The sequence below is a fragment of the Trachurus trachurus genome, assembly GCF_905171665.1.
Source record: "Trachurus trachurus genome assembly, chromosome: 16".
NCBI lineage: Eukaryota > Metazoa > Chordata > Actinopteri > Carangiformes > Carangidae > Trachurus > Trachurus trachurus.
In genome coordinates this window covers 31500100-31527961 of record NC_139902.1, presented here as the reverse complement: position 1 = coordinate 31527961, position 27862 = coordinate 31500100, and the positions used below count along the sequence as shown (strand labels likewise).

At 39.9% G+C, this 27862-nt stretch overlaps 1 protein-coding gene across 1 annotated transcript; it reads right to left on the bottom strand.

Annotated features, from left to right (window-relative positions):
- Window positions 1-1901: 1901 nt before the first annotated feature.
- Window positions 1902-26308, bottom strand: nagpa (N-acetylglucosamine-1-phosphodiester alpha-N-acetylglucosaminidase). Its single transcript, XM_083989311.1, has 12 exons — window positions 26163-26308; window positions 21730-21935; window positions 20161-20428; window positions 16091-16230; window positions 13519-13627; window positions 12691-12819; window positions 11293-11495; window positions 9538-9585; window positions 6909-7037; window positions 5714-5845; window positions 4551-4632; window positions 1902-2295 (listed from the first exon to the last, which is right to left on the bottom strand). Exons 1-12 carry the CDS (start codon window positions 26249-26251, stop codon window positions 1998-2000), a joined length of 1833 nt encoding a protein of 610 aa, XP_083845437.1. The 5' UTR covers window positions 26252-26308; the 3' UTR covers window positions 1902-1997.
- Window positions 26309-27862: the final 1554 nt, after the last annotated feature.

Here is a 27862-nt window from a genome sequence, read left to right as displayed (position 1 = left end):
CTGTCTTTAAATACAGAACAAAAGCTTTTATTTGACAATTAAATGAACTAAACTGACTAGAACGAGTCGTTAACGTATCGATACTCATCAGTTCAGTATAAAAAGCTTCAGTAACTGATTCACACTGATGAGCTAGAAGGTTAAAATGTGTTCGTTACCGATTAAAACTAATGTTTCTGCACTTTTTTATTGAGTGATAGTTTAAATTCTAGTTTTTTTTTACTTTATCTGGTGTTAACTAATCTGAGTTTTGTGTCGTCAGGGCGATAAACATCTGGAACACGACGAGCAGCTGTAAACACTTTGACTTTTTTTACAATCAGTGATTTTAGGTCCCATGTTCATCTGTTGTTTTTTTATTTTTTGGTAAACTCACGACTTTTGTCCGCTCCAGGCTTCCGTAGGAATCATGATTAGTTTGATTGATATCTGGTTGCCGTGGTGATGATGGACAGGTGCTGATCAAAACCTGAGCGAGCGAATGAACATCTGTCCAGCTGCAGACGACGGCTTCCTGTTTGTTCATCAGGACGTCGTCTCTCCTCGGTGCAAAGAGATTTAAATTAAAGGGATAGTTCACCCAGAAATTCAAATTTCACTCATTATCTCCCCCCCCTCATGTGGACTAAGAGCTGGGAGAAGTTTCAGAGTCCTCCGTGGCTTCTCTGAGTTACAGGGGGTCTCGGCGTAGCAGTGCATGTCCATATGACGGTTGCAAATGGATACCAACTGTCTTCGTAACAAAAAGACACACCAAAAAACATCCAAATACCTCCATGCTGCTCGTATGTAATGTCCGTCTTGTATTGAAGCCCCGACATGAGAAATTGTTCCGCCGGTCACAGGAAGAGCAGTGAACCGAGACACTGGGAGCTTCCGCTACAAACAAGCTTAAAATATAGACTTAGGGTGTTTTCACACATGTTTAGTGCGGCACTAAATGTTAAAATGATACATTGTTTAATTTTTTCAGTTAGTGCGGTTGCGTTCACACCTGCTTTTTGTCACTCGGGACCAAACTTGGAGAACGTCATGTCTCCATGACTACCGGTTGAAATCTGGAAGCGCTGATTGATAAAACTTTCATGATGGAGACTCCAGTAGGGCCGGTTGTTAGTAGCTCTGGTCATTTATTTCTATATTGTTTGCATGTATAACTCTGTTTGGTACTTCCGGCTGGTTTCCGGTTGCGTTCACCAGCTCGGTCCCGTTAGTTCCCGGTTAAACGTTAAACACGGGCGGACCTCTGCTGCTCGGTAACCACGGTAACCAGCTGCTCCGCGGACCCGAGGGACGGACCCGCCGACCTGTCGGTGTCTGAGCGGACTCAGCGGACACGCACCGACCGGCTGCCCCGCTGCTGCTGCTTCGTTTGTGGGTCAGAGCAGCGGAGGACCGGAGCACCGGGCGGTCTCCCCGCTGCGTTAACCCGTTGTCAACGACTACGGGAGCCCTTTTAGCTCAAACATGTTGAGTTCGCCTGGCAGTTGGCTCGCACCAGAGTTCAGCTGGAGCCGAACCGAGACCACCTCTTCAGGCCGCACTAGTTTTGGTGCATTAGAGTGCGATTTGCTTTCACACTGACCCAAACTGGACCAAATTTAGTGCGATCTAAATTTAGTAACACTAACACTGCAGGTGTGAAAACACCCTTATATAATTTTTTTCGGGACAATTTCTCATTTCGGGGCTTCAATACAAGACGGACATTACATACGAGCAGCATGGAGGTATTTGGATGTTTTTTGGTGTGTCTTTTTGTTACGAAGACAGTTGGTATCCATTTGCAACCGTTATATGGACATGCACTGCTACGCCGAGACCCCCTGTAACTCAGAGAAGCCACGGAGGACTCTGAAACTTCTCCCAGCCCTTAGTCCACATGAGGGGGAGGAGATAATGATGATAATGAAATTTGAATTTTGGGGTGAACCTTTAACCCTTTAAGCTTCGTGCAATAAGAGTCCTCCCTCTTCCCTCGTCCCCGTTGTCATTGGTTACGACCTCCCTGAGTGCGACGGAGACCAGACGTCGTCCTGAGAGTCCGAGTCGTCCAGGCTGAAGTCTCCTCCTCCTCTCTGGGGTTTCTTCTTCTTCCTCCTCTCTCCAGCGGTGTCGTTCGGCCGTGAGGAGGTGGCAGCTGCTCCGTTGATGTCGGTCAGAGGAACGTAGGAGTAGTCGCTCCGCTCGGGGAAACGGGAGGAGACCGAGGCGCGACAGGAGGGGAGGAGGTGCAGGAGGAGGCTGACGGACAGCAGGGACGCCATGGTAACGGTGATGATCAGCCATGTTCTCCTGCAGGAGAGAGGAGGAGGAGGAGGAGGAGGAGAGAAGAGGAGGAGAAAAGAGGAGAGAAGATGAGGAAGAGGAGAAGGAGGAAGAGAAGGAGGAGGAAGAGAAAGGAGGAGGAAGAGGAGAAAAGATGAAGAGGAAGAGAAGGAGAGAAGAAGGAAGAAGAGAAAGAGGAAGAGAGAAGAGGAGGAGAAAAGAAGAGAAGGAGGAGAGAAGAGGAGTAGGAGGAAGAGAAAGAGGAGGAGGAGGAGGAAGAAAAGGAGGAGGAGAGAAGAGGAGAAGGAGGAGAGAAGAGGAGTAGGAGGACGAGAAAGAGGAGGAAAAGGAGGAGAGAAGAGGAGTAGGAGGAAGAGAAAGAGGATGAGGAGGAGGAGGAGAGAAGAGGAGAAGGAGGAAGAGAAAGAGGAGGAGGAAGAGGAGAAGGAGGAGAGAAGAGGAGAAGGAGGAGAAAAGAAGAGACGGAGGAAGAGAAAGAGGAGGAGGAAAGAAGAGGAGAAGAGACGAGGAGGAGGAGGAGGAGAGAAGAGGAAGAGGAGGAAGAGAAAGAAGAGGAGGGGGAGAAGTAACAAGAGGAAGAGGAGAGTGAGAAGAGAAACTAAAACCATAGAACCACAGAATATCTGAATATCAAAAAAGCAAAGTAGCTCATTTTCCTACGTGACCTGAATGCATCATGAGTCACGTTAGTTTCAAATACATGAAGTTATTGTAAATCTGAGTGTTTTCAGACAGTTTTCAATTATATTTTTATATAAATTTTAAAAAACACAACAGGACAAACAGAAAAATTTGACAAAACTAAATGAAAATCACATATAAACTTGAGGACGTTGTGACATTTTGTTTAAATCTCAACTCATCAGTTATTAAACAGCTGCAGCTTTTTTCCTTAGTAATTAATTCCCTGATAACAAACTAGTTTTTTTCCTTTAACTAGAGACACTGAAGAGTCAGTTTGACTGTTTAGTTTCTTCCTCATCTCTTCATCCCGTCACTTCTCCTTCTTCCTGAAACCTCTGTTGTGTTACAGGAGGAGGAAGTTGTGTTGTTGTTGTCCACCACACCTTTTGAAACTGAATCTAATTTCTGTTTCCTTTATCTTTGAGTTTGATCTATTTCATTTCATTCTATTTCTTTTCTTTTTTTTGATATCGTACATTGTTCTGATTATAATTTATATATGCAAGTGTCTTTGAGCCATTGTAAAACTACGTAATTATTAAAATAATTGTATTATGTATTATTAATCTCCTGGAAACTTTCTGTCCTAATTTTAAAAAGTCCAGATATTTAACATTTAACTTTTAACATTTAACATTTAACAGATATTTACAATTTTTTTTTATTTACCAGGATCATTTATCAAAGTTTGTTTGTCTAAGTTTCTGGGAAGAAAATAAAAATAATAATCCCACCCCACCCTGAACTAATTTCACTTCTCTAACTGGTTCTGTTTCCATTAATAACAAATAATAAAACTAATTTTGAAAAAGAAAAAGAAAAACAACAACTTGAAAGAAGGTGTTTTATTTAAAAAAAAAAATCTTTTCTCTTGATCTCGATCGATTGAAAAATTATCCTGAAAGGCAGAAAAAAAAAGAAATCACACCCAAAAATGTATTTCATTTCTCGAACTGTTTTCATCAATAACAGATAATAATCATTTTGAAAAACATTGAAAGAAGGTGTGTTATTTTTTTTTCACTTTTCTCTCTGGATAAAAATCAAACCTGATCGATTGAAAAATGATCCTGGAAGCTAAATAAAAATATAAAAGGGAGTGAAGAAGAAGATGGACTTTAACTTTTATTATTTTTCTCTCTCTGTTTTCTTTTATTTCTCTGAGAACAAGTTCAATCGACTGTTTTTAAAACCTCTAAACCGTCCGTCAGAAGCTTATTGCTCCTTTTTCTCACCGTGTTTTGTTTTTTATGTGCTTTATAAATAAAGTTATGTTGATCTCATCGCTCATCACTCATCGGAGCCGTTTGGTGGATGAATGTGTAAAAACAGACGAGGGGTAACCGCCGGCGACAGGAGCAGCTCTTCACAAAAGCCCTTCAGCGTAACCACGGCAACCGACGACAATCCCTAACTTGCATTTGAAAGGTAAAAAAAAAAAAAAAAAAGGGGGAAGGAGGCGAATGAATTCATCCCGTCCTTCAGAGTGTGTGTGTGTGTGTGTGTGTGTGTGTTAATTAGCTTCATGGAGACACTGAGTGGAGTCACGTGACTCGACCCTTTAACCCTTTACTTACTCTGAGAGATGAGGCCGCTCTCTGTGGGCTTCCTCCTCCTGTTTCCACGACAACAACATCTGTTTGGCCAGGCAGTGTCCAGCTGTGGAGGAGGAGGAGGAGGAGGAGGAGGAGGAGAGAGGAGGAGGAAGAAGAAGAGGTAAATTAATTCCTTGTCTTTAATAATGATGTACTGTCTCTTTAAGAGAAACGTTTACTTCAAGTTTTCAGTTTTTCTCAGTGTTACAAATAAAAGTGAAGATGTTTATCTTATAGATCAAACACCCAAATGATCGATTCATTAAAGGGATAGTTCAACATTTTGGCAAACTGGCCCATTGCCATAATCCCTATAGTCATAGCAGTAGGTTTGTTACCTTTAATTGTCGGTGCAAGCTATTTTTAGAACGGCTAAATATATTGATTCTAATGTAAAACCGCTGATGCACGTTGCCTTCAGGGACAGTTTTTCATCAACAGTCTCTGTATTTCCCTCTAAAACAACTCTGTGTGGTAACGTTGTGTTATTATCTCATAGCGTGGTGAATGTGCAGGTCACAACTTGTCCACCAGAGCGTTGTGGAGTTGTTGGATTGTGTATTTGATGAGTTTGATGAGTTTGAAACCATTAGAAATCCCATAATGAGCCTCCGTAGCGTAGCTCTGAGCAGCTCACGGCTCTGCTCCGCCGTTCTAAAAACAGCTTGCACCGACAATTAAAGGTAACGAACCTACTGCTATGACTATAGGGATTATGGCAATGGGCCAGTTTGCCAAAATGTTGAACTATCCCTTTAACAATATATACTCAATCATCAGTTGCAGCTTTAAAGAGCAGAGAGAAATCAGAGGGACATGATGATGATGTCATGTTTCCAGTTCTCCCAGTTCACTGCAGACACAACAACCACTCAACTGTTTTAACGTCTGCTCCATGCAAATAACACACACACACACACACACACACACACACACACACACACACACACACACACACACACACACACACACACACACACACACACACACACACACACACACACACACACACACAGTGAAGATGAGGAAGAGGAAGCTGCAGGTTGATAACTGTCAACGAGTGTAAACAAAAGTGTACTTTGACTGTGTGTGTGTGTGTGTGTGTGTGTGTGTGTGTGTGTGTGTGTGTGCGTGTGTGTGTGTACCTCTGTTCATGGTGTCGTGCGTCTCCGGCGGCAACGTGGCGTTGCAGCTTCCTGTCCGCGGGTCACATGGACACTGGTCGTCACAGCGACACTGCTGAGCACAGGACGGACCGAAGAAACCCAGAGGACACACTGAGGAGGAGGAGGAGGAGGAGGAGGAGGAGGAGGAGAGAGGAGAAAGAAAGAGGAGAGAGAGGAAGAACAGAGAGGAGGAGGAGAGAGGAGAGAGGAAGAGGAGGAGGAGGAAGAGGAGGAGGAGAAGGAGGAGGAGAGAGAGGAGGAGGAGGAGAGAGGAGGAAGAGGAGGAGGAGGGGGAGGAGGAGGAGGAGGAGGAGGACGAGAGAGGAAGAACAGAGAAGAAGAGGATAGGAGGAAGGGGGAGAAGGAGGAGGAGGAAGAGAGGAGGAGAGAGGAGGGGGAGAAGGAGAGAGGAGAGGGAATGAGAGAGGAAGAACAGAGAGGAGGAGAAGGAGAGAGGAAGAGGAGGAGATGAGGAAGGAGGAAGAGAGGAGGAATGAGGAGGAGGAGGAGAAGCGGGAGAGAGGAGGAGGAGGGGGAGAGAGGAGAAGGAGGAGGAGAGAGGAGGAGGATGAAGAGGAAGAAGAGAGAGGAGGAGGAGGAGAGAGGAAGAAGAGAGAGGAGAAAGAAATAGGAGAATTAGAGAGGAAGAACAGAGAGGAAGAGGAGGAGGAGAGAGGAAGAGGAGAAGGAGAGAGGAAGATGAGAAGGAGAGAGGAAGAACAGAGAGGAGGAGGAAGAGGAGAGAGGAAGAGGAGAAGGGGATGGAAAGAGGGAGAATAAGAAAGACAAAAGGGGGAGAAGTGAAGAAAGAAGAAAAAGACAGAGGAGGAGGAGAGAGGAGGAGAATGAGGAGAAGGATGAAGAGGAGAAGGAGGAGGAGGAGGAGGAAGAGGCGAGTGGAAGGGGAGGAGGAGAGAGGAAGATGAGAAAGGGATGGAAAGAGGGAGAATAAGAAAGACAAAAGGTGGGGGGGGGTGAAGAAAGAAGAAAAAGACAGAGGAGGAGGAGAAGAAAGGAGGAGAAAAACACAAAGAAAGAAACACACACGTTTAAATAACACTATAATGACATCATCTTAAGCCCCGCCCACTATAATGACATCATCATCTTAAGCCCCGCCCACTCAGACCTGATCAACACTCATTAAACATTAAACATCATAATGCACCTTTACCTTCTCCACAGTCGTTGCCGTGGAAACCAGGCGGACAGGTGCAGAGGCCGTGGACGGCGTCGCAGGAGCCGCCGTTGACGCAGCCGCAGGTCTGGTTGCAGCCGTCGCCGTAGAAACCGGAGGGACACCCTGGTGATTTAAGGAAACACAATGAAATCAAACCAAACCATCACAAATCAGCTGATTCACTGATAATCAATGATCAATAATATAACAATATAGAGTCAAATATGAGTCACAAACATTTGGAAAAAAAAAAATCTTATACAGATGTTTAGTCGATCAGGGTTCCTACAGCTTAAGCCAAGTTAAATTTAAGACTTTTTATGAAGTTTTTAAAGGGATAGTATCGTTTTTTTTAAAGTGGGGTTGTATGATCTACAAATAGCCCCTAAGTACTTTAATTGCAGTAGAAGACTCTCTGCACTCCTCCCGTTAGCAACGCCAGCCCATAATAGCCCTGCCCAGAGATTTACAACATACATTGTTGTGAATGGACCCAAAGAAACGGCCTATTTTCACGGCCTAAAAGAGGTTTTACGTGAAAAAAAATACACAGTTCCATTGTTCACTATAATATAATTTTTTCCAGCCCTTCAAAGTGCAGGAAAAACACAGTTTTTATTTGGACCTAACCAACTCACGTATCCCTCCGCCCAGGGTTAGCGCCCGCCGATCAGCAGTTTGTTAGGTCCAAATAAAAACTGTGTTTTTCCTGCACTTTGAGGGGCTGGAAAAAATTATATTATAGCGAACAATGGAACTGTGTATTTTTTTTTCAGGTAAAACCTCTTTTAGGCCGTGAAAATAGGCCGTTTCTTTGGGTCTGTTCACAACAATGTATGTTGTAAATCTCTGGGCAGGGCTATTATGGGCTGGCGTTGCTAACGGGAGGAGTGCAGAGAGTCTGCTACTGCAATTAAAGTACTTAGGGGCTATTTGGAGATCATACAACCCCACTTTAAAAAAAGGCTACTATCCCTTGAATGCCACTTGAAATGAAATTTAAGACAGACTTCACATTAAACACAAATGCAAAAAAAACAAAAAAAAAAAAACATCACCACATACATAGGGTTAGGGACAATTTTTTTTTCTTTCCTATGTGGTCCAAGGTAAAGTGACTGCTACATGAATGATTGGGGAGGGGAGGGGGGCTATGAGTGAGTGAGTGACATCATTTAACAGCTGTGTAGTTGTGGAGAGGAGATGATAAACTAAAAAGGACACGTTTGCTCGTTCGTATGTTTCCATCCAAAGTGATTCAAATAACTGGGAAATGATGTGCATTAAAATAAATTTGAGTTCTGTGTGTTTCCATTAAAAGTACGGACTTTGGTGAAAACTACAAACTCGCACGAGTTTTCCACAGCTGTCCTTTCAAAATAAATGCATAAAAAGTCCGAAAAAACAAAACAAAAAACTGACTCGGGAGCTGGAGGCGGTGAGAGATTTAGCAGTGACAGCCGCCACTAACTTCTCTTTGTCGAAATGTTACCAATTATTTTGAGATTTGAGACTAATTACAATCATAAAATCCCACTCACCATGTGTTAACATTTTTAAGACGTTTGAAAAATTGATTTAAGACATTTTAATGTCAATTAAGGCCTTGTTTTTAGATTAATGAATTCAATGCCTTTAAAGACTTTTTAAGGATCCGTAAGAACCCTGTCGATTTATGTAAAATCAATAAAGTTATCGATTATTTTGAACCATTTTGAAGAAACAATTAATAATTCTTGAGTTTCAGCTTCTCAGTTTTATTGATTTTTTGACCTTTTATGAAACGTTGACGTTTGGACTCTGGATGCGGTGACACAACGTCGTCGTCGGGGTTTTTGGGAAACTGTGAGTTTCCGTGTGTTTTATTGGCCTGATGACAAATCAATAACCTGATAGAGTCACTGTGTAAACAACACGTTGATGTTTGTGACCTGAGAGTGAACTCTGACTGTCTGACCTCTCACACACATAATAATATATAATCACTAAACACGTTTTTCTCTAACAACACACGTCGACACAAGTTTCCAAGTTCATCTGTCACATTTATTTACGTAACTTATGGTCGTGGCATAAAAATACAAAAACATAGAATAAAAGATTTAAAAAGCAACAGAATAGAGGAAGTAGAAAGTTTAAATAAACTAAGTGCAAATAACTAAAGGAATAAAAAAAGATGGCAGCCAGTGTAATTAATTAATTATTATTACTGACAGTCCAATGGCAACCAGTAGTATAACACGGCTCTATTCTTCCTTCTCCACTAAATCCATGTCCAAGTGTTTGTTTTGTTTTAGTTTTTTCTCCTCGTTTCATTTTTATCCCATAAAATTGTATCAGTAACTATGAGTAATTTGATTTTGTTTCATCAGGCCTGTATATGTTTACATTACATATAACATTGTTGTATATGATACATTTTCAGCATGTTTTTAGTATCTTTATCATGTTTCTGTGATGTTAACTCATGTAAAGTGTATCTGTTACATAAAATGAAATGTTTTTTTTCCATTATAATAACTTTTATATTGATTCTGATGACAATTTGGTTAATAATTGATAGTAATAATAATGATATAGTGTAATAGTGTAGTTTGTGATTTAATAATGTGTGATTTATTACCTTGGCTGCAGTTCTTCCCTCTCCATCCAGCGTCACACACACATCCAGCTGCAGCACAGAGACATGAAACACTGTCAAACATCTCAACAACAAGAATAAAACAACCAAAAAAAAAACACAGAGAACTAATCTTCTTGTGTTTGTGGAGGAAAAGATTTTAAAAAAAAAGTAAATGTTGAAACTGAATCCTGAATTTCCCACATGTGGTCATGTGACCTGATGATTTTATCAGAAACGATGATAAACTGAGTCAATAAGACAAAGTAATCAAACTGGACTGAAACTGGGACTCATATTAAATCACTTTCCTCCTGTTTTACATCTGTATTAGTTGTTTTTTTTAAACTGTTGGAGCTTTTATTAACATTTCTATAACATATTTATTGGTTCTTGAGTTTCTTTGTTTAGTTTTCGTCTCTCTTGTTAGTCGTCACTGTTACACTTTTACATTGTTTTCTCATTTACCAACGTCAGTGTGGTGACTGATGCAGAATTTGATCCCCCGCTGATTGTTGCCTTTATTTCACTTGATCAAATGTAAATTAATTCATAACTTTTATATAATCATATAATTTCTGGATTTTTTTTGTTGATATTCTGTCTTTCTCTGTTAAAGGGATACTTCACCCAAAATCGAAAATTCACAGTGAGTAGAAAATTGGTGAATTATCGATTTTGGGTAATAAAGTATCCCTTTAAAATAAACTTACCATAAAAACTATAGACCGTCTATTTCTTTGTGTGTGTGTGGCGAGCAAACTTACAAAATCAGCAGGGGGTCAAATACATATTATTGTCCCCACTGTATATTGGTTTTTAGGGCGTAGACTGGTTCAGGACCAGCATGCACCTGGGCGAGCCAGTGGTCATAACGTCTTAGATTAGACGAATAAATCATGAAATAAATGTTTGGACACTGAATTATTTTATCTAATAAACCTCCTACCCATGATGCATCAGTGTCTGTTTGATCTGCTCAATTATTATCTAATATTGACACTTATAGTTAATCTGTATTGTTTTGGGTGATTAAAGGGATAGTAGCATTTTTTTAAAAGTGTGGTTGTATGATCTACAAATGGCCCCTAAGTACTTTAATTGCAGTAGAAGACTCTCTGCACTCCTCCCGTTAGCAACGCCAGCCCATAATAGCCCTGCCCAGAGATTTACAACATACAGTGTTGTGAACAGACCCAAAGAAACGGCCTATTTTCACGGCCTAAAAGAGGTTTTACCTGAAAAAAAATACACAGTTCCATTGTTCGCTATAATATAATTTTTTCCAGCCCTTCAAAGTGCAGGAAAAACACAGTTTTTATTTGGACCTAACCAACTCACGTATCCCTCCGCCCAGGGTTAGCGCCCGCCGATCAGCAGTTGGTTCGGTCCAAATAAAAACTGTGTTTTTCCTGCACTTTGAGGGGCTGGAAAAAATTATATTATAGCGAACAATGGAACTGTGTATTTTTTTTCAGGTAAAACCTCTTTTAGGCCGTGAAAATAGGCCGTTTCTTTGGGTCTGTTCACAACACTGTATGTTGTAAATCTCTGGGCAGGGCTATTATGGGCTGGCGTTGCTAACGGGAGGAGTGCAGAGAGTCTTCTACTGCAATTAAAGTACTTAGGGGCTATTTGGAGATCATACAACCCCACTTTAAAAAATGCTACTATCCCTTTAATCTGTATTATAATATTCCGTTTTTCTAACTCCGCCTCATTAATATTCATGAGGATCAGGCTGGAGTCGGTTCGTACCGGGGGTGCAGACGCCGTGGGCTCCGCAGGCCGACAGACACAGCAGGGCGTCGCAGCCGGCGCCCGTCCAGCCGCGGCGGCAGCGGCAGCGTCCGTCCACACAGTCCCCGTGTCCGCTGCAGTCGGACGGCTCGCAGCGGCGCCGGTGGACACACAGGATGGTGGAGACCTGGCGGGCGCAGCGCCACCGGCCGTCTGGCACACTGGGATGGAGAGAGGAGGTGAAACAGCTGATCCAGATGTGTGTGTGTGTGTGTGTGTGTGTGTGTGTGGAGGCTAGCGGTGTACAGCCAGTGCACTGTTTGTATTCGGACTCGGCAGGAAGAAACCGGAAGTGGGCGCACAGATTTCAGCCGAGCTAGTGCTACGCCGAGCTAGCCGGCTAACTTCCGCTTTAGCTCTCGGCTAACTAGAACGGGAATAAAATAATTTATAGGGACAACGAGGAGTTTCTATTTGGTTATAAAAAAGTCTCATATTAATGTGGATGAATCTACGTTACCACTTGTTAATGGGCCCATTTTAGATAAATATGTCGTTTTGTCTCTATGGTTATTTTGTTATTATTAGTGGTGGTGGAAATGCTGGGCGAGCAGACCAGCGTTTCTTTACTTTCGGTTTCGTGGCGAGTCATGAGAATAACGCCGCCGAATCTCCGTTTATGGTGGGAACTACGACGGTATGTGATCGTCTTCCAACCTCTGACTTTAATTCTTGATGAATGAAAACATGAGTCTGTCTTGTGCCGGTCAAAGAATTTCACGGTGCGGAGGCTCATAAATGTAGAGTGGAAACGCTTCGCTTTTCTAAAACTCCTCATTGTCCCTTTAATCGTGCAGCTCTTCTAGACTTTCCAAACATAATCGGACTGAATGGATCAAATTCTGGTAGTGAAACGAGTCGTTTTGCGGAGGTTGTGACACTCAAAAAAAAAAAAATCCACCGTTTTATAGCCGCTTCTTTTCCCATTACTGTCTATGAGGAAAAATGCTGAGTTGTTGAACGGTGACCCTGGAAGTATCGGTGAGCACTTTCTGTCTACTGTGATGCAATGCATGCTGGGAGTTGCTGTTTCTTGGCAACCCTAACGTGAACTAGACACAAATGAAACAGCAGTGCTGCCTGCTGGTGTTTGGCGCTCTACTCGTGTTGTGCTTCTATGGCGGCGCACCAACGTTAAGGTGCATTACTGCCACCTACTGTGTTGGAGTGTGAACCAGAATCAGCTGGTTATGTTGCTGTTGCTGATCCAAACGTTTCTTTTTCTTTAGAAAAAAGCTCCCGAATAATGAGGAGAAACTTCGGACAGCAAAACTATTCGGGATCAAAGCATTATTCGCGTACTTCTGAATACGTATTCGGGTTTGGGTACAGCCCATAGTGGAGGCGGCGGCTCACCAGTGGTCTGACGGGTAACTGGCCAGGGAGCCGTCAACCACGTAGGTGGAGGAGCCGCCTCCATCCAGGTTGATGGCGTTGATGACGCCGTTCTGCTTCAGGAAGTCGGCCACGTCCCACAGACTCATGCTGCACAACAACACAAACAACAACAACATTAACAACATCAATGACTCACAACTTCCTCTTTTGTTTGTTCAATCTATTCACTATTATGTTTTCATGTTGTCTTCCCCTGGATCAGATACTTCTTCATCTAAACAAGGATTTTTTTCCTATATTATATTATTATTTTTTTTTATAATTTATTTAATCCTACAGTTTGATTATCAAACCACACATACAAAACCAAACCCTGCATATTTAACTCCTACTGTGCATCGACTCCTGTGGCCTGTAACGTTCTGTCAATGCAATACATTAATAAATATTTTAAGAGGTTGTACAAAAATATGATTAATCACAAGATACAGGGAAGCAGGCTGTTTACTGGGCACCTTAGTTTATCTCTTATTTATTAGATCATCATAAAGAATTTATAGATTTGATATGGATTGAACAAATTTTGATATATTGTATTTGTTATATTATTAATTAATGGCAGAGCATTTAAAGGGAGCCAGAAGATTCATTAACTTTGGTTGAGTTATGGAGAAGTGGTGCGATCACATCAACCCACTCCTTTTCTGACATAAGAAGAAAAAAGTTTGCAAAGTGTTCGAAATTAAAGATTCATTCATTCATTCCAGATCACGTCTTCACTCTCTCCTTCTGGGAGGAAAATAAAACATAAAACCAGCTTAGATGTTATAGATTCCAGTCACCGACCCTCTGGCTCCTGTTTGTCCATCGATGTGGAACAGGATCAGTTTCCCCTCGGCGTCGTGGCCGACCGCCGTACGAGCCGAGACCACGTCCACGAACTCACGGAAAACACCTGAGGAGGGAAAACAGACACAGACACAGACACAGGTGTTACAGTACAGTGTGTCCAGGAAAATGTCCCTCAGCACTATTAACAGTAATGCTGTGACCGTTTGTATAAATTAAAGGGACAACGAGGAGTTTTTCTTCTGGTTATATAAAAGAGTCTCATATTAATGTGGATGAATCTACGTTACCACTTGTTAATGGATCCATTTTAGATAAATATATTGTTTTGTCTCTATAGTTATTTTGTCATTATTATTTACAGGGTTCCTACAGCTTAAGCCAAGTTAAATTTAAGACTTTTTAAGACTTTTTTAAAGCCACTTGAAATTAAATTTAAGACCGACTTCATAACACAAATGCAGAAAAAAAGAAAAAAAAAAACACCACATCAATTACATAGGGTTAGGGACAATTTGACCCACTTTCCTATGTGATCCAAGGTAAAGTGACTGCTACATGAACATTGGATTGTGTCTCTTTCCAGCTGTCCTTTCAAAATAAATGCATAAAAAGTCTGAAAAAAAAAAAAACACTGACTCGGGAGCTGGAGGCGGTGAGAAATTTAGCGTTGGCGGCCGCCACTAACTTCTCTATGTCGAAATGTTACCAATTATTTTGAGATTTGAGACTAATTACAACCATAAAATATCACTTACCAAGTGTTAACATTTTTAAGACTTTTGAAAAATTGATTTAAGACATTTTAATGCCAATTAAGGCCTTGTTTTTAGATTAATGAATTCAATGCCTTTTAAGACTTTTTATGGATCCGTAAGAACCCTGTATTTAGGATCGCTAGTTGGCATCGTTTATGGTCGGAACTACGACGGTATCTGATCGTCTTCCAACCTCAGACTTTCATTCTTGATGAATGAAAACATTCTTGGCAAATGTTTTCTCTTTCGTCCGTCGTGCGCCGCTCCAAGAATTTCACCGTGCGCGCCGAGGCTCATGGGAAATGTAGTGAAAACAGTTTGCTTTCTGAAACTCCTCGTTGTCCCTTTAAACCCAACTACAGCCTCTACACCCATGACATCATACATTAGGTCAGTGATGGAGCTGCTCAATAACTACACCAGTTTTCAATGAAATATTATGTTTTCTTCTATGTTAAATGTAGCATGAACAGAAATGTGCTTAAAATTAATCTTTATTAAACCTGCTCCAAAACAAACAACATGATGTGTGTGTGTGTGTGTGTGTGTGTGTGTGTGTGTGTGTGTGTGTGTGTGTGTGTGTGTGTGTGTGTTCATACACAGAGGAGGTCCAGTTACAGTGCAGCCTCCGTCTGGGAAAACTCCTCCTCAATCCGTTTGTTTCACAGCGTGTGTGTGTGTGTGTGAGTGTGTGTGTGTGTGTGTGTGTGTGTGTGTGTGTGTGTGTGTGTGTGTGTGTGTGTGTGTGTGTGTGGTGTCGGGTCACAGACAAGTTTCTGTGTTATGCAAACATGGCGAAGCACTTTGAGATCCTGTTCCACTTAATTACAGCTGCACCGATCCACATCCAGCTGCTGCTGCTGATCCTGGACCAGGTGAGGCTGAATTCACAGGTGTTCACAGTATTCAGTGAACTATTTCTCTCTCTCTGTCTCAGATCTACTGAAGGTAAGGTCATTTTATTTGTATAGCCTTTTTTTTTTTTTTTTTTTTTTACAAACAGTTTGTCTCTAAGGGCTTTACACAGCATCATAACAACACCCTCTGTCCTTAGACCTAGTTCACATCCACTGAGGAGAAACTCCATAGAAAACCCTTTTAACAGGGAAAAGATGGAGAAACCTCATGTCAGATGTAAAGTCGCTATACATTTTTCTAACAATGGATTGGAGGGTAATTAATGAAGTGGGACAAGGAATCCATCTATTTATGATTAGTGGAAAAGGGGAGGGATTCAATAAGAACAGATTCTTCTCACTCCTTTTCAAATATGTATGATTCTGCTTTTGTGGTTTTTGTTGTTTTGGTTCTTCAAATGATTTACAGATGAAGAAACAATCTGAAATTGGGCCTTATTTTGTTTTACATGTTCAAAATAAATATATACTGACATATACACTACTCACAAAAAGTTAGGGATATTGAGCTTTCAGGTGAAATTTCAGGGTGAAGCTAAAATGCATTATAACCTTTACAGGTGAACTTCATGTGACCTTCTCTAAACTTTTCAATGCACATGTCCAACTGTTCAATGTTTCAGTCATTTTAACCCACACTGTTGTTGGCTTTTGTTTAAATAAATTGTTTGAGATGTGCATGCTTCTACTGAAATGCTCTACTTTCATGATATAATATCTCTGTAGCCTGAACTTTTCACATATTCCATAAACTTCACCCGAAAGCCAAACATCCCTAACTTTTTGTGATTAGTGTAGTGTATATAAAAGAAAACAGACTTTGGAGAGTGGAGGTGACAGACTAGTGTCCTTGTATCTGAGGTGTGGAGCTGCTGGTACGTGTACTGTACGTACCGGTCTCCTGGGTCTTGTCACACTCGGCCTCCAGACTCTGGTTGATGTAAACCTCTCCGTTCCTCAGCAGCCACACCACGCCGCTGACCAGCTGGATGAACGGGTTGGACTGGTCCAGAACCTCCTCCTGGGACAGATACCTGGACCGACAGAGGGACACGACGCACCATCAGGACCAGAACTTAACATTTCTCTTCCATAATAATAATAATTTATTATAAATCACATTTTGTGCAGATTCATAACTTTATTTTGTAGAATTTCTTTCACATTTTTTCAAATATCGACTTGATTTCCACCTGAACTCAACGTCTGTCTGAGTTTCTGATATTTATTTCTACAGATGTTTGTGAAATTAGAGACACTGCTCGAGGAGGATGCAAATAAAACGTCCAGATAAACTACTGCTGCAGTGAAATATAATTATACAACCATCAAATTCATAATATACACATTTTAAATATATACAATATATAAAAATATAGTTGTGGTGAACTCTGTAGCTTCTACCAAACCAAGAGTTCAGATCTGCAGCTGGACGTCGGTTAAAACACTTTTCTTTGCTCATGTCCTGCTATAATATAATGTTTTATCCTTTATGATTGTTTTTATATATTTTATTACTGATAGATTGCTTTGTATAATGTGATTTAAGATCTTTTTATTCTGCTTTTCCACTCTCTTTATGATTATGACTCTGGATTCTTTACATCTATTTTTACTTTTCTTGTAAAACTCAACTGATATGAAAAAGTCCCATTTAAATTAAGTATTATTATTGTAATACATAATTATTATTTCTATTATGTCTTCCACAGAGTCCTGATCAGTTCCTGAACCAGTTCTCACAACAGAGTATAAGGTATACATTTCATTTATGTTCCTCCAGGTGCCTTTACAGAACAAACATCATGTTTAATGTGTTGAAAACGTTTAAGAATTTACTTTTAATTAAACATTTGTTCCTTTTTTAAACATTTCCCTGATTTCCAACATGTTTTCCATGTGTAGATTGTGTGTCTGTGCGGTCTGTAGCTCTGGGTGTTTTCCTGCACTCTGAGCTCATTTCTTCACACTGTGACATTAATAACTGGTCTGAAATGATGAAATCCTGAAACCATCGGCCTGATATTTAAACCTTCACGTGCTCGGTCTGAACACATCTCTGCTTTGTCTGACTCTGCGGCCACGTGTGAACGGGTCGGGTCTAACGAGACCTGGACCGAGACCAGAACCAGAACCACAAGTCTGGTTTCTGTGGGAGTGAAGCAATGTTTTCTAATTTTAAACTGAGGAGGAGGAGGAGGTTTGTTGTTGGAGCGAGCGACAGGTTCAGGACAACATGTTTAACACTGTGTGTGTGTGTGTGTGTGTGTGTGTGTGTGTGTGTGTGTGTCACCGTGTTTGCTTTACTTCTTTATCAGACATTGATTCTCTGCGGGTGTTTGACCCCATCGGTCACAGAGAAGTTGAATCATGGAGTAAATAAGTAAATTCCTGGTATCACACACACACAAACACATTTAACCCTCTGAGCTCCAACAGGTTTCTATTAATAACTGAGATTAAACACAAAACACAAATATGGAATAAAAATGGGAAAAAATCAGCTGATTCTACACTTTTCATCTCATATTTAGATGATATTAGGCGTTTATTATACACTTATCTACACTTTCACTCATATATTACACAGTTTTTATGAATCTTGGACTCTGAGAAACTTCTTTCTGTGTCAATAAACATTTGTTTTCACAGGGAATTTGGAGAATTTCCAAAAACAGGCTCCTTTTTTTTCAGCTTTTTGAGCCAAAATGTCTTTTTAAAGCCTTAAATAAGATTAAAATTTATACTTAAACAGTTCAGAAAACTGTGATTTATGCAGTTGGACACAAGATGTTGGTGAATTAGAAAAAAACAAAAAAGATATAGCAGAAGTCAGGACCTCAGAGGGTTAAAGTGATGTTTTCATGGTTTATAGATAACATGTGTGAGTGTGTGTGTGTTTGTGAAGTGTTGACCTCACAGTGGAATAAAACCAGCTCTGTCCTTCTGACTAATAAATATCGATTGAACTCTATTTATATATTCATCTGTCTACAAGGGCGTTAAACTCTGGGGGAGGGGGAGGTGAAGATCTCTGCCCATATAAGGACCTCTGATAAAGGACAAGGTTAATTTAACTCTTTATTATGACGTTCACATATTTGTTACAGTATAAGGTGTTTCAGTCATTTACTACTATTATTTTGAATGCTTTTTATTTAGTTGTTAATCAGTTCTGGTGATTAACACGTTTATTCTTACAGGACTGAATTTATCACATCACCCGTTGTCACTGTGTAGATATTTCTCACCAGGCAGATGAACTAGTGACACAATCTGTGATTTAGGACGCTATAAATATACAGTAGCACCACACCTTGTTATTAATACAATGTAAAGAGCAAATCTGATTCAGGGAGAAAAAACTGATCAGTTCTCAGATCAGCTAAATTGAACCAGCTCATTTATTCTGTGGCGTCCTCCATAGTTTTACCTCCAGCCATTAGCAAACCAGCTAAATTAAGACAACAATTAATTGCAAACTTACTGACTGTTTCCTCCTCTGGGCAGTGTTTTTTCTCCTTTTATCTGATGAAACAACTATTTTAAAATGCTAATTGGCCTTGTGGCTTTTTTCATTGTGTTTCTGAGCAGAATGTGGATTAGATCTTTGAATATAAATAAATTACACCCTCGTCTGTCTGTCTGTTGAACTGAACTGTACATCTGTGTGTTGTTGTTTTTATCTTCTACTGTTCATTACGTCATGAGCCCAGTGTGAACAGGAAGTCACCTCAACTCACTTAAATCTAGGGCCGGCTGACCCAAAAAAACGAAGCTTCGATGCTTTGTTCGTTGCCATGGTAATCGATCATGAAGTCCGTGATCGATTGTTTTGTTTCCCTTCCCCTTTTTTCCTTTTTGACACGGTTCTCATCTGCAATTGTTACATTAAAATGAGTAGGCTACTTGGCACCTGCCTGATTTTGGAGATATGCAGTGTTTGTTTGCCATTACTTTCATTATTTCCGCTACGATCGCAAAAATATGATAATCGGGACAGCCCTAATATGTGTTTTTCCCTTCAGACCGAACCTGATCCTGCTGCTCTGATAGGGAGAACTCTGGTGCCTTATCAAAATAAAAGCCCTCACAGCTTCTTCCTGGTTCCTGTGTCAATCACTTTTTAACACTGTGGTGTTTTTAACATTTGTATATAACTATTTATAAAACAGAAAGGTGAAATCCGGCAATCTGATTGGTTGTTAACCGTGGTATAATGAGCATATACCATGGCTACTATTCTAAAGCCTCATCACAGCGTAGGCTATCACTCCGCCTCAGGCACGTATGACTGGTATGAATGGAAGTTGTTGTCATGTATCCATGACAACGGACTGTTGCAGTCCGTAGCAAGAGACAGCTGATGTTTTTACGATGTTAGAAAACGGACTAAAGTAGTTGAATTCACATGTTTTCACATGTGAACTTTCACCTCCAGAGGGTTAACAATGGTAGAGGGGACTGAGCAGTGACAGAGGAAAAGACGAGCTGCAGAGCTACTTGGAGCTAACGTCTAGAGAGGTGGGACTAGTTTTTTCACAGTGAGGCTATTTTATTGGATAATATGTATTTCTGGTTGAATAAAACTACATGAAATTGATTGCGTATCCCTCTTTCATATTGTCATTATTGGTAACCGTTTTATAAAAGCAATATATCACTCCAGTCCGTGGTATATGCTCATTATACCACGGCTAAGGGGCGTTGTTCGGCCCGACACGAAGCAGAGGGACGACAACGCCCTTAGATGCCCTTAGATGTCGTGATATATTGCTTAAGTATTTATTCTACTATTTAATTCTTCTTTTGATTATATTTTTTTCTTGCTTTCATTATCTGCTTCTACCACCTGCATTTTAATAAAATGAATTAATAAAGTATCGTTATTGTTGGATTACAGGAGGTTTTGTTGCCTGATGATGTTTTTATCAAACCCGTCGGACCGTCTCTGGCTCTCTCACCCGAACACGAGCGTGCCGTCCCGTCTGATCCCAAACTGAGCGTTCTGCACGCCGCCGCTGTCCTGCACCGTCCGCCCGTCGCTCACGATGTTGCCGTGACAGGCGCCGTGGTGCGTGTCGAAGAAGCCGGCGTTCTGGGCGTAGAGGCAGCCGGCGGCGGCGGCCGTCTCCTCCACCGTGGCTCGCTGCTTCATCCCGCAGCCGCCCGGTCCGCCGGGCTCCAGCACCGACACCGTCCTCAGGGGGTCGTGGACCGTCGTCATGTGACCTGGAGCAGAGACGCAGCAGGTTGAACACCACATCCTGTTTCTTATGTCTCACCTCCATACTCACTTTAATTTTGTTCATAAAAGAGTTCAATTTAAAGCAGAAGTGAGTGATATATTTGTGTTAATATAAGTCTTAAATAGTTATATCTTCCGACAGCAATCACTTACATAGAGTGTTTGGTCTGAAACACGGGTCTGTCAGTCACTCTGCTCTGCTCTGAGCCGAAGAGAAAACATTTATCGTATCCTACAGTTTTTATCCAATGAGGAGAGAGAACGGCATGCAGGGCTGTGTGTGCAGCCAAGGAACGCCGTGAATGTGGTGACGTAGCGACGAGGACTGTTATGGTGCGTTCAAGGAAACTCGTATTTTTCCGACCCGTGAACTCGTACCAGTTCCATCTGGTACGAGTTCACCGGTCAGAAGTTACGAGTGGCCGTTATAGTGACTTTCACCGGTAAAACAGGTCGGAAAAACACGAGTGGGTTGCCTGGAACGCTACAAAGTCGTAAGTTGTGACTTGAAGCTGTAATTTACGGTTTCAAAATCCTGCCTGGAACGCAGCATTAGCCAAAACGACCGGACCACTCACTTCTGCTTTAAGGATGCACCGAATATTCAGCTGAATATGGCAAAAAAAGCCACATTCGGCCTTTGGTGGAGTGAGTTGAAAACAAGGCCGAATAGACTATTAGTGGCGTGTGACGCAATGACGCAATCAAACAACGTGCAGCAGTGTTTCCCACAGGATTTCAGGAGACCATGGCGAGGAGGGGGGGATTTCAACACTGTACAATTAGCGCAATATAGCGCATTTACCGTTTGTGCACGACCTGTCCATACGCCCGTGTCTGTGTGTATGTATACGTGTCTGTGTGTGTGCGTGTAGTACATGCAGTGCGGCCGCACGGGAGAGAGACTGCAGGTGGAGGGGCTGACTGGCAGAGATGAGAGAAACAACTCTGTCTGGTAACGTTGTGTTATTATCTCATAGCGTGGTGAATGTGCAGCTCACAACTTGTCCACCAGAGTGTTGTGGAGTTGTTGGATTGTGTATTTGATGAGTTTGATGAGGGAAACCAAGAAATCCCATGAGCCTCCATAGCGGCTCTGCTCCGCCGTTCTAAAAATAGCTTGCACCGACAATTAAAGGTAAAGAACCTACTGCTATGACTATAGGGATTATGGCAATGGGCCAATTTGCCAAAATGTTGAACTATCCCTTTAATATTTTGGAAATTTACCAGAAGTTGTGTCTCTTTGCAACCGTGATAAATCAGTTTCTAAGGCATCACTGACCGTAAACATGTTTGCTCGGTCCCGCCACGTCCGTCACGAACACGGTGGACTCGGCCACAGGAAGTCCGCTGTGGTTGCTGGCCGGCCAGCTCTGGTGCGTGGCGTTACCGTGAACCGTCGGCTGACAGTCTCTGACGTGGCGGTGAGAGTGGGACGGGCCGTGGGCGCCCGCGTACGGCAGCAGGACGTCATCATCTGAAGACACTCTACAAGAGACAAGACAGAGAGAAAATGAGTTTTTATTAGACTGAGAGAGAAAGGACAACTGCAAACAACTGTGTGACACTATATTTATATATAGACCAAGACAGGCATTAGAAGGAAGGTTTTCACTACTGCTATTATACAGAAAACAGTTAGTATACAAAAAGCAATTGAAGAGTTCATTTGCAAAAGCAGATAACTCAGTTTTAAAAAAAAATATCTGAAAATGTTTAATTATTATTTACACCAAGTGACATCAGTCAAACCAAAGTTGAGTAGCTTTGACCAAGGAGATGAGATGTACAAAAACAGATGTAACTCCAAAAAATAAAGCTTTATTGAAAACAACACTATGTAAAGAATAATTCAAAAGCCTCAGCTCATTTTTTTTCAAAATGGCACTGATCTGCTTTTGCAAATGAACTCTTCAATTATATAATTCAAGCCAGTACAAAATGTTTAAAAGCCGATAAAAAGTATCTTGTAATATTTTCTGAACTGTGATTGGTTTGGGTTCGGCCAAATGATTTGAGATTGATATGAAACACCATTTTCTTTTCTTTTCTTTTTCATTATGAAATACTGTTCACTTGTATTTTCTTACATAATGTTTTCCTGTGTGATGTATCTGAGAACTTTGAACTATTGTGTCTATTGTATGTTGTGTGAGTGGTTTGTAGTGGACCCCAGGGAGAACTGCCACAAAAGAAAGAAAGAAAGAAAGAAAAAAAGAAAGAAAGAAAGAAAGAAAGAAAGAAAGAAAGAAAGAAAGAAAGAAAGAAAGAAAGAAAGAAAGAAAGAAAGCCACCACCACTGACACGGCCTGTTGTTGAGTTTAACCTTAGAATAAACTTTATTTACATCATGGACATTCTTGTCTTTGCTTTAAATGCTTTAACTGTCTGGTATTTTTCATTTTATTCTTATTTATTTTATTTTTTTAATCATTATTTCTTGTCTGTTGTTTGACATAAACATTTTCAATCCAACCAGTCCAGTCTAATTTTAAAAAGGAGGCAGCTCAGCAAAATAATTTGATAAATACAAAAAGAGAAAAAGGAAATAAAGACAAAGAACAGGTTAAAATAAATGAAATACTCTGATTCACAGGTTAAAAATGTCCTGTGAGTCTGTTCCCTTCAGGTGCATGAGAAAGAAGAACTGGCTTTTATTTTGAAGGGCTTTGTTTTTTCGTTTTTTTACAAGTTGCTGTAATAGTTTACAAAATAAAAGCCTTTAAACACAGAGAGTCAGAAACCTGCTGGATTAAAAACATCAACACACTTTGTCAATAAAGTTTTATGTTTTCCTGAAGTTGCGTGAACTGGATATTATAATAATAATCTAACAGTTATAAATACCTAAGCTTTTATTTATTTATTTATTTTAAATGCACATCGTTGCCCACTGTGTTGTTCATTTTGTTTTGGAAAAATCCAAAAAAAAAACTCTGATGTGGTCGAGCTGGTATCAAAATATCCTGAAGTAAATCAGGCGTCTTATCAGCTGAGTGACCGTGAAGAGGAAAAACATTCCCACAATGACACACACACACACACGATGGAGGAAAACATGATGAAAAAATATGTTGAGGAATAAATCCTGTCCTGTGTCGACTCGTTTCATCACCACATGCAGGAATGTGTGTGTGTGTGTGTGTGCTCTATCTGCTTCCCCTCTCTGTATTGTGTTAGTGTTGACTTTCCTCCCTGACTTTCTCTGTGTGTTTTTGTGTGTTCGACACCTTTAAAATGTCAAAAATAATGTTTTCTCAAAGTATTTAACATAAACGAGCTGCGTTTAATGAGACGTAACAAACTAATTAGAGTTAATTGTGTCATTTAAAGGTCAAACTACATATAACAGACGACGTGGGACGTGACCTCACTCTGTAGTTTTCCAGTCAGAGACGACTTGTTGAGCAATCAACGGAAAATAATATATGAGAAAGAAAGAAATACTTTCTTTTGGAAAGCTTGTTGTTTTCCATCTGATTTCTTTTCTTAGAATTTGTGTTTATACTGAAAAACAAAACCCCGACTTCCAAGAAACGGAGGTAACATCAATAAATATCTGCTTTCTGATCGATGCTCCACAGGCCAAAGAAAAGCAGATAAATGCAACGTTTCCTCCTGATGAACTTTAGATAATAAATGTGTTGATGCTTAATGTTCTGGAGATAACAAGCTGCATGTTTCTGGACAAGCTCCAAAAAATAAAGAGAGATTAATGTGCAGATGTTTTTTCTTATTAAAAACATTAAAAAAAAATAACAATTCACTTTATTTTTATAGCATTTCTCATGGTATTAAGACACTCTGTCTGAGTTAGAGTGGACACAGAAACAGGATGCAGGAGAAAAAAACATCAATGTAACTAATTAGCAAATGTTGATGTAAAACCGATAATTCAACTAATTAAATGTGACATTTGAAGGCTGCAACAAACATTGTCACTGTTTTCTTAATTGATTTGTCCATTAAATGTCAGAAATTGTTGAATAATGCGTTTGAAAAGCAAAATATATTCAGTTTCTTGTCATATATTCATAATTAAATCAGTCAAATTTTCATATTTGCACCAATCATTACCTCACATATATCTTTTTAATCTACTTTCTATATTGGTGCATGTTTTTATGGCGCTGTTTTATGTTGTGTCTGTTCATACTTTTGTTTATTGTCCATAAATGAACTTTTAATATATTTTGTTTACGCTAACAGACTTGTATTTATCTATTCTTTGTTTACATATCCAAGGACAACAGACGCTAATTAGCTATTTGCCCAACTCTGGTGCAATTACAGTGTCGTGCAAAAGTTTGGGCACCCCTGGGCAAAATGTCTGTTAATATGAACGGTTCAGCAAGTGGAAGATGAAATGATCTCCAAAAGACATAAAGTTACAGATGACACATTCGGTTTACATTATAAATTACATTTTGTTTTTTCATCTTTTACATTTTCAAACAGACAGAAAAGGAAAAGGTCCCTCAGCAAAGGTTTGGGCCCCTTTAGTAGCTAACCCCCCCCCCCCTGGAAACTATCACAGTGTGTAAATAGTAAATATCTTGTCTGATACCTTGGTCAAAGTTATCTGAGAGCTCAAGTCTCCTGGGTTTCCAGTTCTTTTGCAGGCTGCAGCTTTGTTTCCCTTTTTCACCCTAAAACTGTAGAAAACTAAAATAATAAACTAATACTGATTAAAAATATTGAAAAAAAGAGTGTTTTATGTTTAACTTTATGTCTTTTGGAGATCGTTTCATCTTCCACTGTGTTCACATTAACAGACATTTGGACCAGGGGTGCATTGAGAAAAACAAATAACTAAGAAAAGTAGATTCTTTTTTTCTATCCATTAATTTGTTGCTTTATTTGTTGATTTATTGAAAGCATTTCTACCCATTTCTATTTTTATGTTTCTAATACTTTATTTCATATTAATAACGTTTTACTTCTGACTTTTTGTCTGTTTCGTTTTCTCCATTTTGTTGCTGTGAAGATGCTGAAAATGTATTGATTGCCTCTATTTATCTTATTTTAATGACGTCAGAGCAGCTGTGGTTGTTTTGACGCAGCGGCGCCATCTTGTGTCCAGAGCGGTGAACTGCAGCAGCTCCACGTTTAAAAAAAAGAAAGAAAGAGGAACTGTCACTTTGGTTTGAAGCCCGAAACTAAAAAAAAAACACGAATATCGATCACAGGTTTCGACCTGATATGACAGTTGACTGTCTGATCAACCGTTATTATCTACAGTTAATCACCATGGCGACAAGCTACTGTGTCACAATGAAGTCATATGACAGCTGTGATAAAACCAGTCACAGCTTGTTCAAATTAATGTCATTTACACTTGTTTTAATGTTTAGTTATAAGAAGATTACATGTTTTAGTGTGTGTGTGTTTGGGGTCTTTCCGTTAAACAGGAAGTGACTTTATTTCGCAAACGGTCAGTCGTTGGGAGCTGTTGCTCAACAGCTGGAAAGTTCAGTTAGCATGAGTTTATTCCATATAAACTAAAAATAATAATGCCATATTAATTATATTTTGTCAGAAAAATATCCAGCTCTGCTTTGACTAACTTGGTAGGAAGTTATAAACACAAGAAACAACATTAAACAGGCTTCCCTCAGGCGAAACAACAACAAGTAGCAGCTATCTATCGGCTAAGCTAAGCTAAGATTAGCAGGCTAACTGGACTCGAACCGGAACCAGCAGTTTCGGTCTTACCGGCGGGTGCTGTGGGTCTCGGACAGGCGGACGCTGAGCCACAGCAGCAGCCACACACCGGAACATTTCACCGACACCGCTGCTGCCATATGAAGAAGACAACTACCCCGCAGGACTTCCCTCCTCTCCTCCCCCTGGTTCCCACATCATCCAGCAGCTCGGCTAAGTTAGCATCAAGCTAAACACAGCGACACGTACAACTTCCGGTTGCTTTACGAAAAAAATAAAAGCGGCTTATATGCATCTTCTCAATGTTTAAAGAAGTATAGGGTCTATTTATGGATTTTTAAGGAATATATCACGAAAAAAAGTAAACATTTGGATGAAAACTGTAATAAGAATTTTTTGAAGCATTTCCTTACAATATAGTCTATCATTGTTATACTTTTATTTTGAAAATCTTACCAACATTTTCCCGTGTGTTTTGACGTAATGTTGCACCTTGACACTGTGCATCACATGACTGTCTCATTGCAAACTTTTGACCTTTTGCTCCCACAGACAACAACTTCACCTGTTGTTGAATACCGTTGCTGACATTAATGTGAATAAACAGTCGTGTGTAATAATAATAATAATAATAGTGTAATAGCTTTAGATTGTATACGTTTTTTCCTCACATCGGTGTATGTCACTTTGGTAATTTTCAATATAGAAATATTATGACAAAAATAAAAGCAGAAAGACTGAATAAAATAAGAAAAAAAATATAACAATAATAGTAGCCTAATTCACTGTACATGTAGCCTACTTTACATGTATTATACTCAGTATACATAGAGCAGATGACTCTTAGAGCTAACAGCTTGATAGCAATAGGCATAATGTATATAACATATAAATGTACATAATCAGTGTTTTCTTAGTTGTTCTTTACCAGTGTTGGGAACGTTACTTTAAAAAAGTAATTAGTTATAGTTACTAATTACTTCTCCCAAAAAGTAACTGAGTTAGTAACTAAACTACTTCACTATAATAGTAACTAGTTACCAGGGAAAGTAACTATTGCGTTACTTTTTCTTTCTTTTTTTTAAGTTTAAATATGTCGAAGAATTTGGATTTTTTTTCCTCTCATTTTTAAATTGTATTTTATTGTTTTCATATATTTCACTGATCGCAATTATGGAATGCGAGTGTGTGTTTTATTGAAAGCGAGGCCGGTGTGCCTATGAAAATAGGTTACAGTGGGTTTTTTAAGTGCTGTGGCTACAAGCAAATCTCATATTGTCTCTATACAAAGACAACAAAGACCTTTTTAAATGTGAAAACAGCGGAGACCTATTCAAGATTTGCGTTTAATAACAGGCGAAACATCGAAATGAATTTATTCATGGCCACATTAAGTGAAATTATTAACTTTACTAATTATCCATCTCATTATCTGTCCTGCTACGAGCGCACAACTTCTCAGGGTATCCGCGGATCCTTAAAAAGTCTTAAATTCATGTATCTAAAATTAAGGCCTTAAAAAGTATTAAATTTATTAGAAAATTCTAAGATGGTCTTAAATATATAATATATAATACACAGCATCATAAAATATGTATGCACTTAAACTTTTATATGAAATAACAGGGTATCCGCCGTGGGGTCTTAAAAAGTCTAAAATGTGAAAATCTAAATTTTAGGTCTTAAAATGTCTTAAATTTGTTGAATTATTGTGTTAAAGTCTTAAATAATTTTAGACAGGTCTTAAATTT

Coding starts and splice junctions, on each gene's coding strand:
- nagpa (XM_083989311.1), bottom strand. CDS start 26,251: ATGGCAGCAGCGGTGTCGGTGAAATGTTCCGGTGTGTGGCTGCTGCTG. Junction 9,586..11,292: donor CCACGGCGTCTGCACCCCCG/GTACGAACCGAC, acceptor TCTGTGCTGCAG/CTGGATGTGTGTGTGACGCT. Junction 5,846..6,908: donor CGGCAACGACTGTGGAGAAG/GTAAAGGTGCAT, acceptor CCTCCTCCTCAG/TGTGTCCTCTGGGTTTCTTC.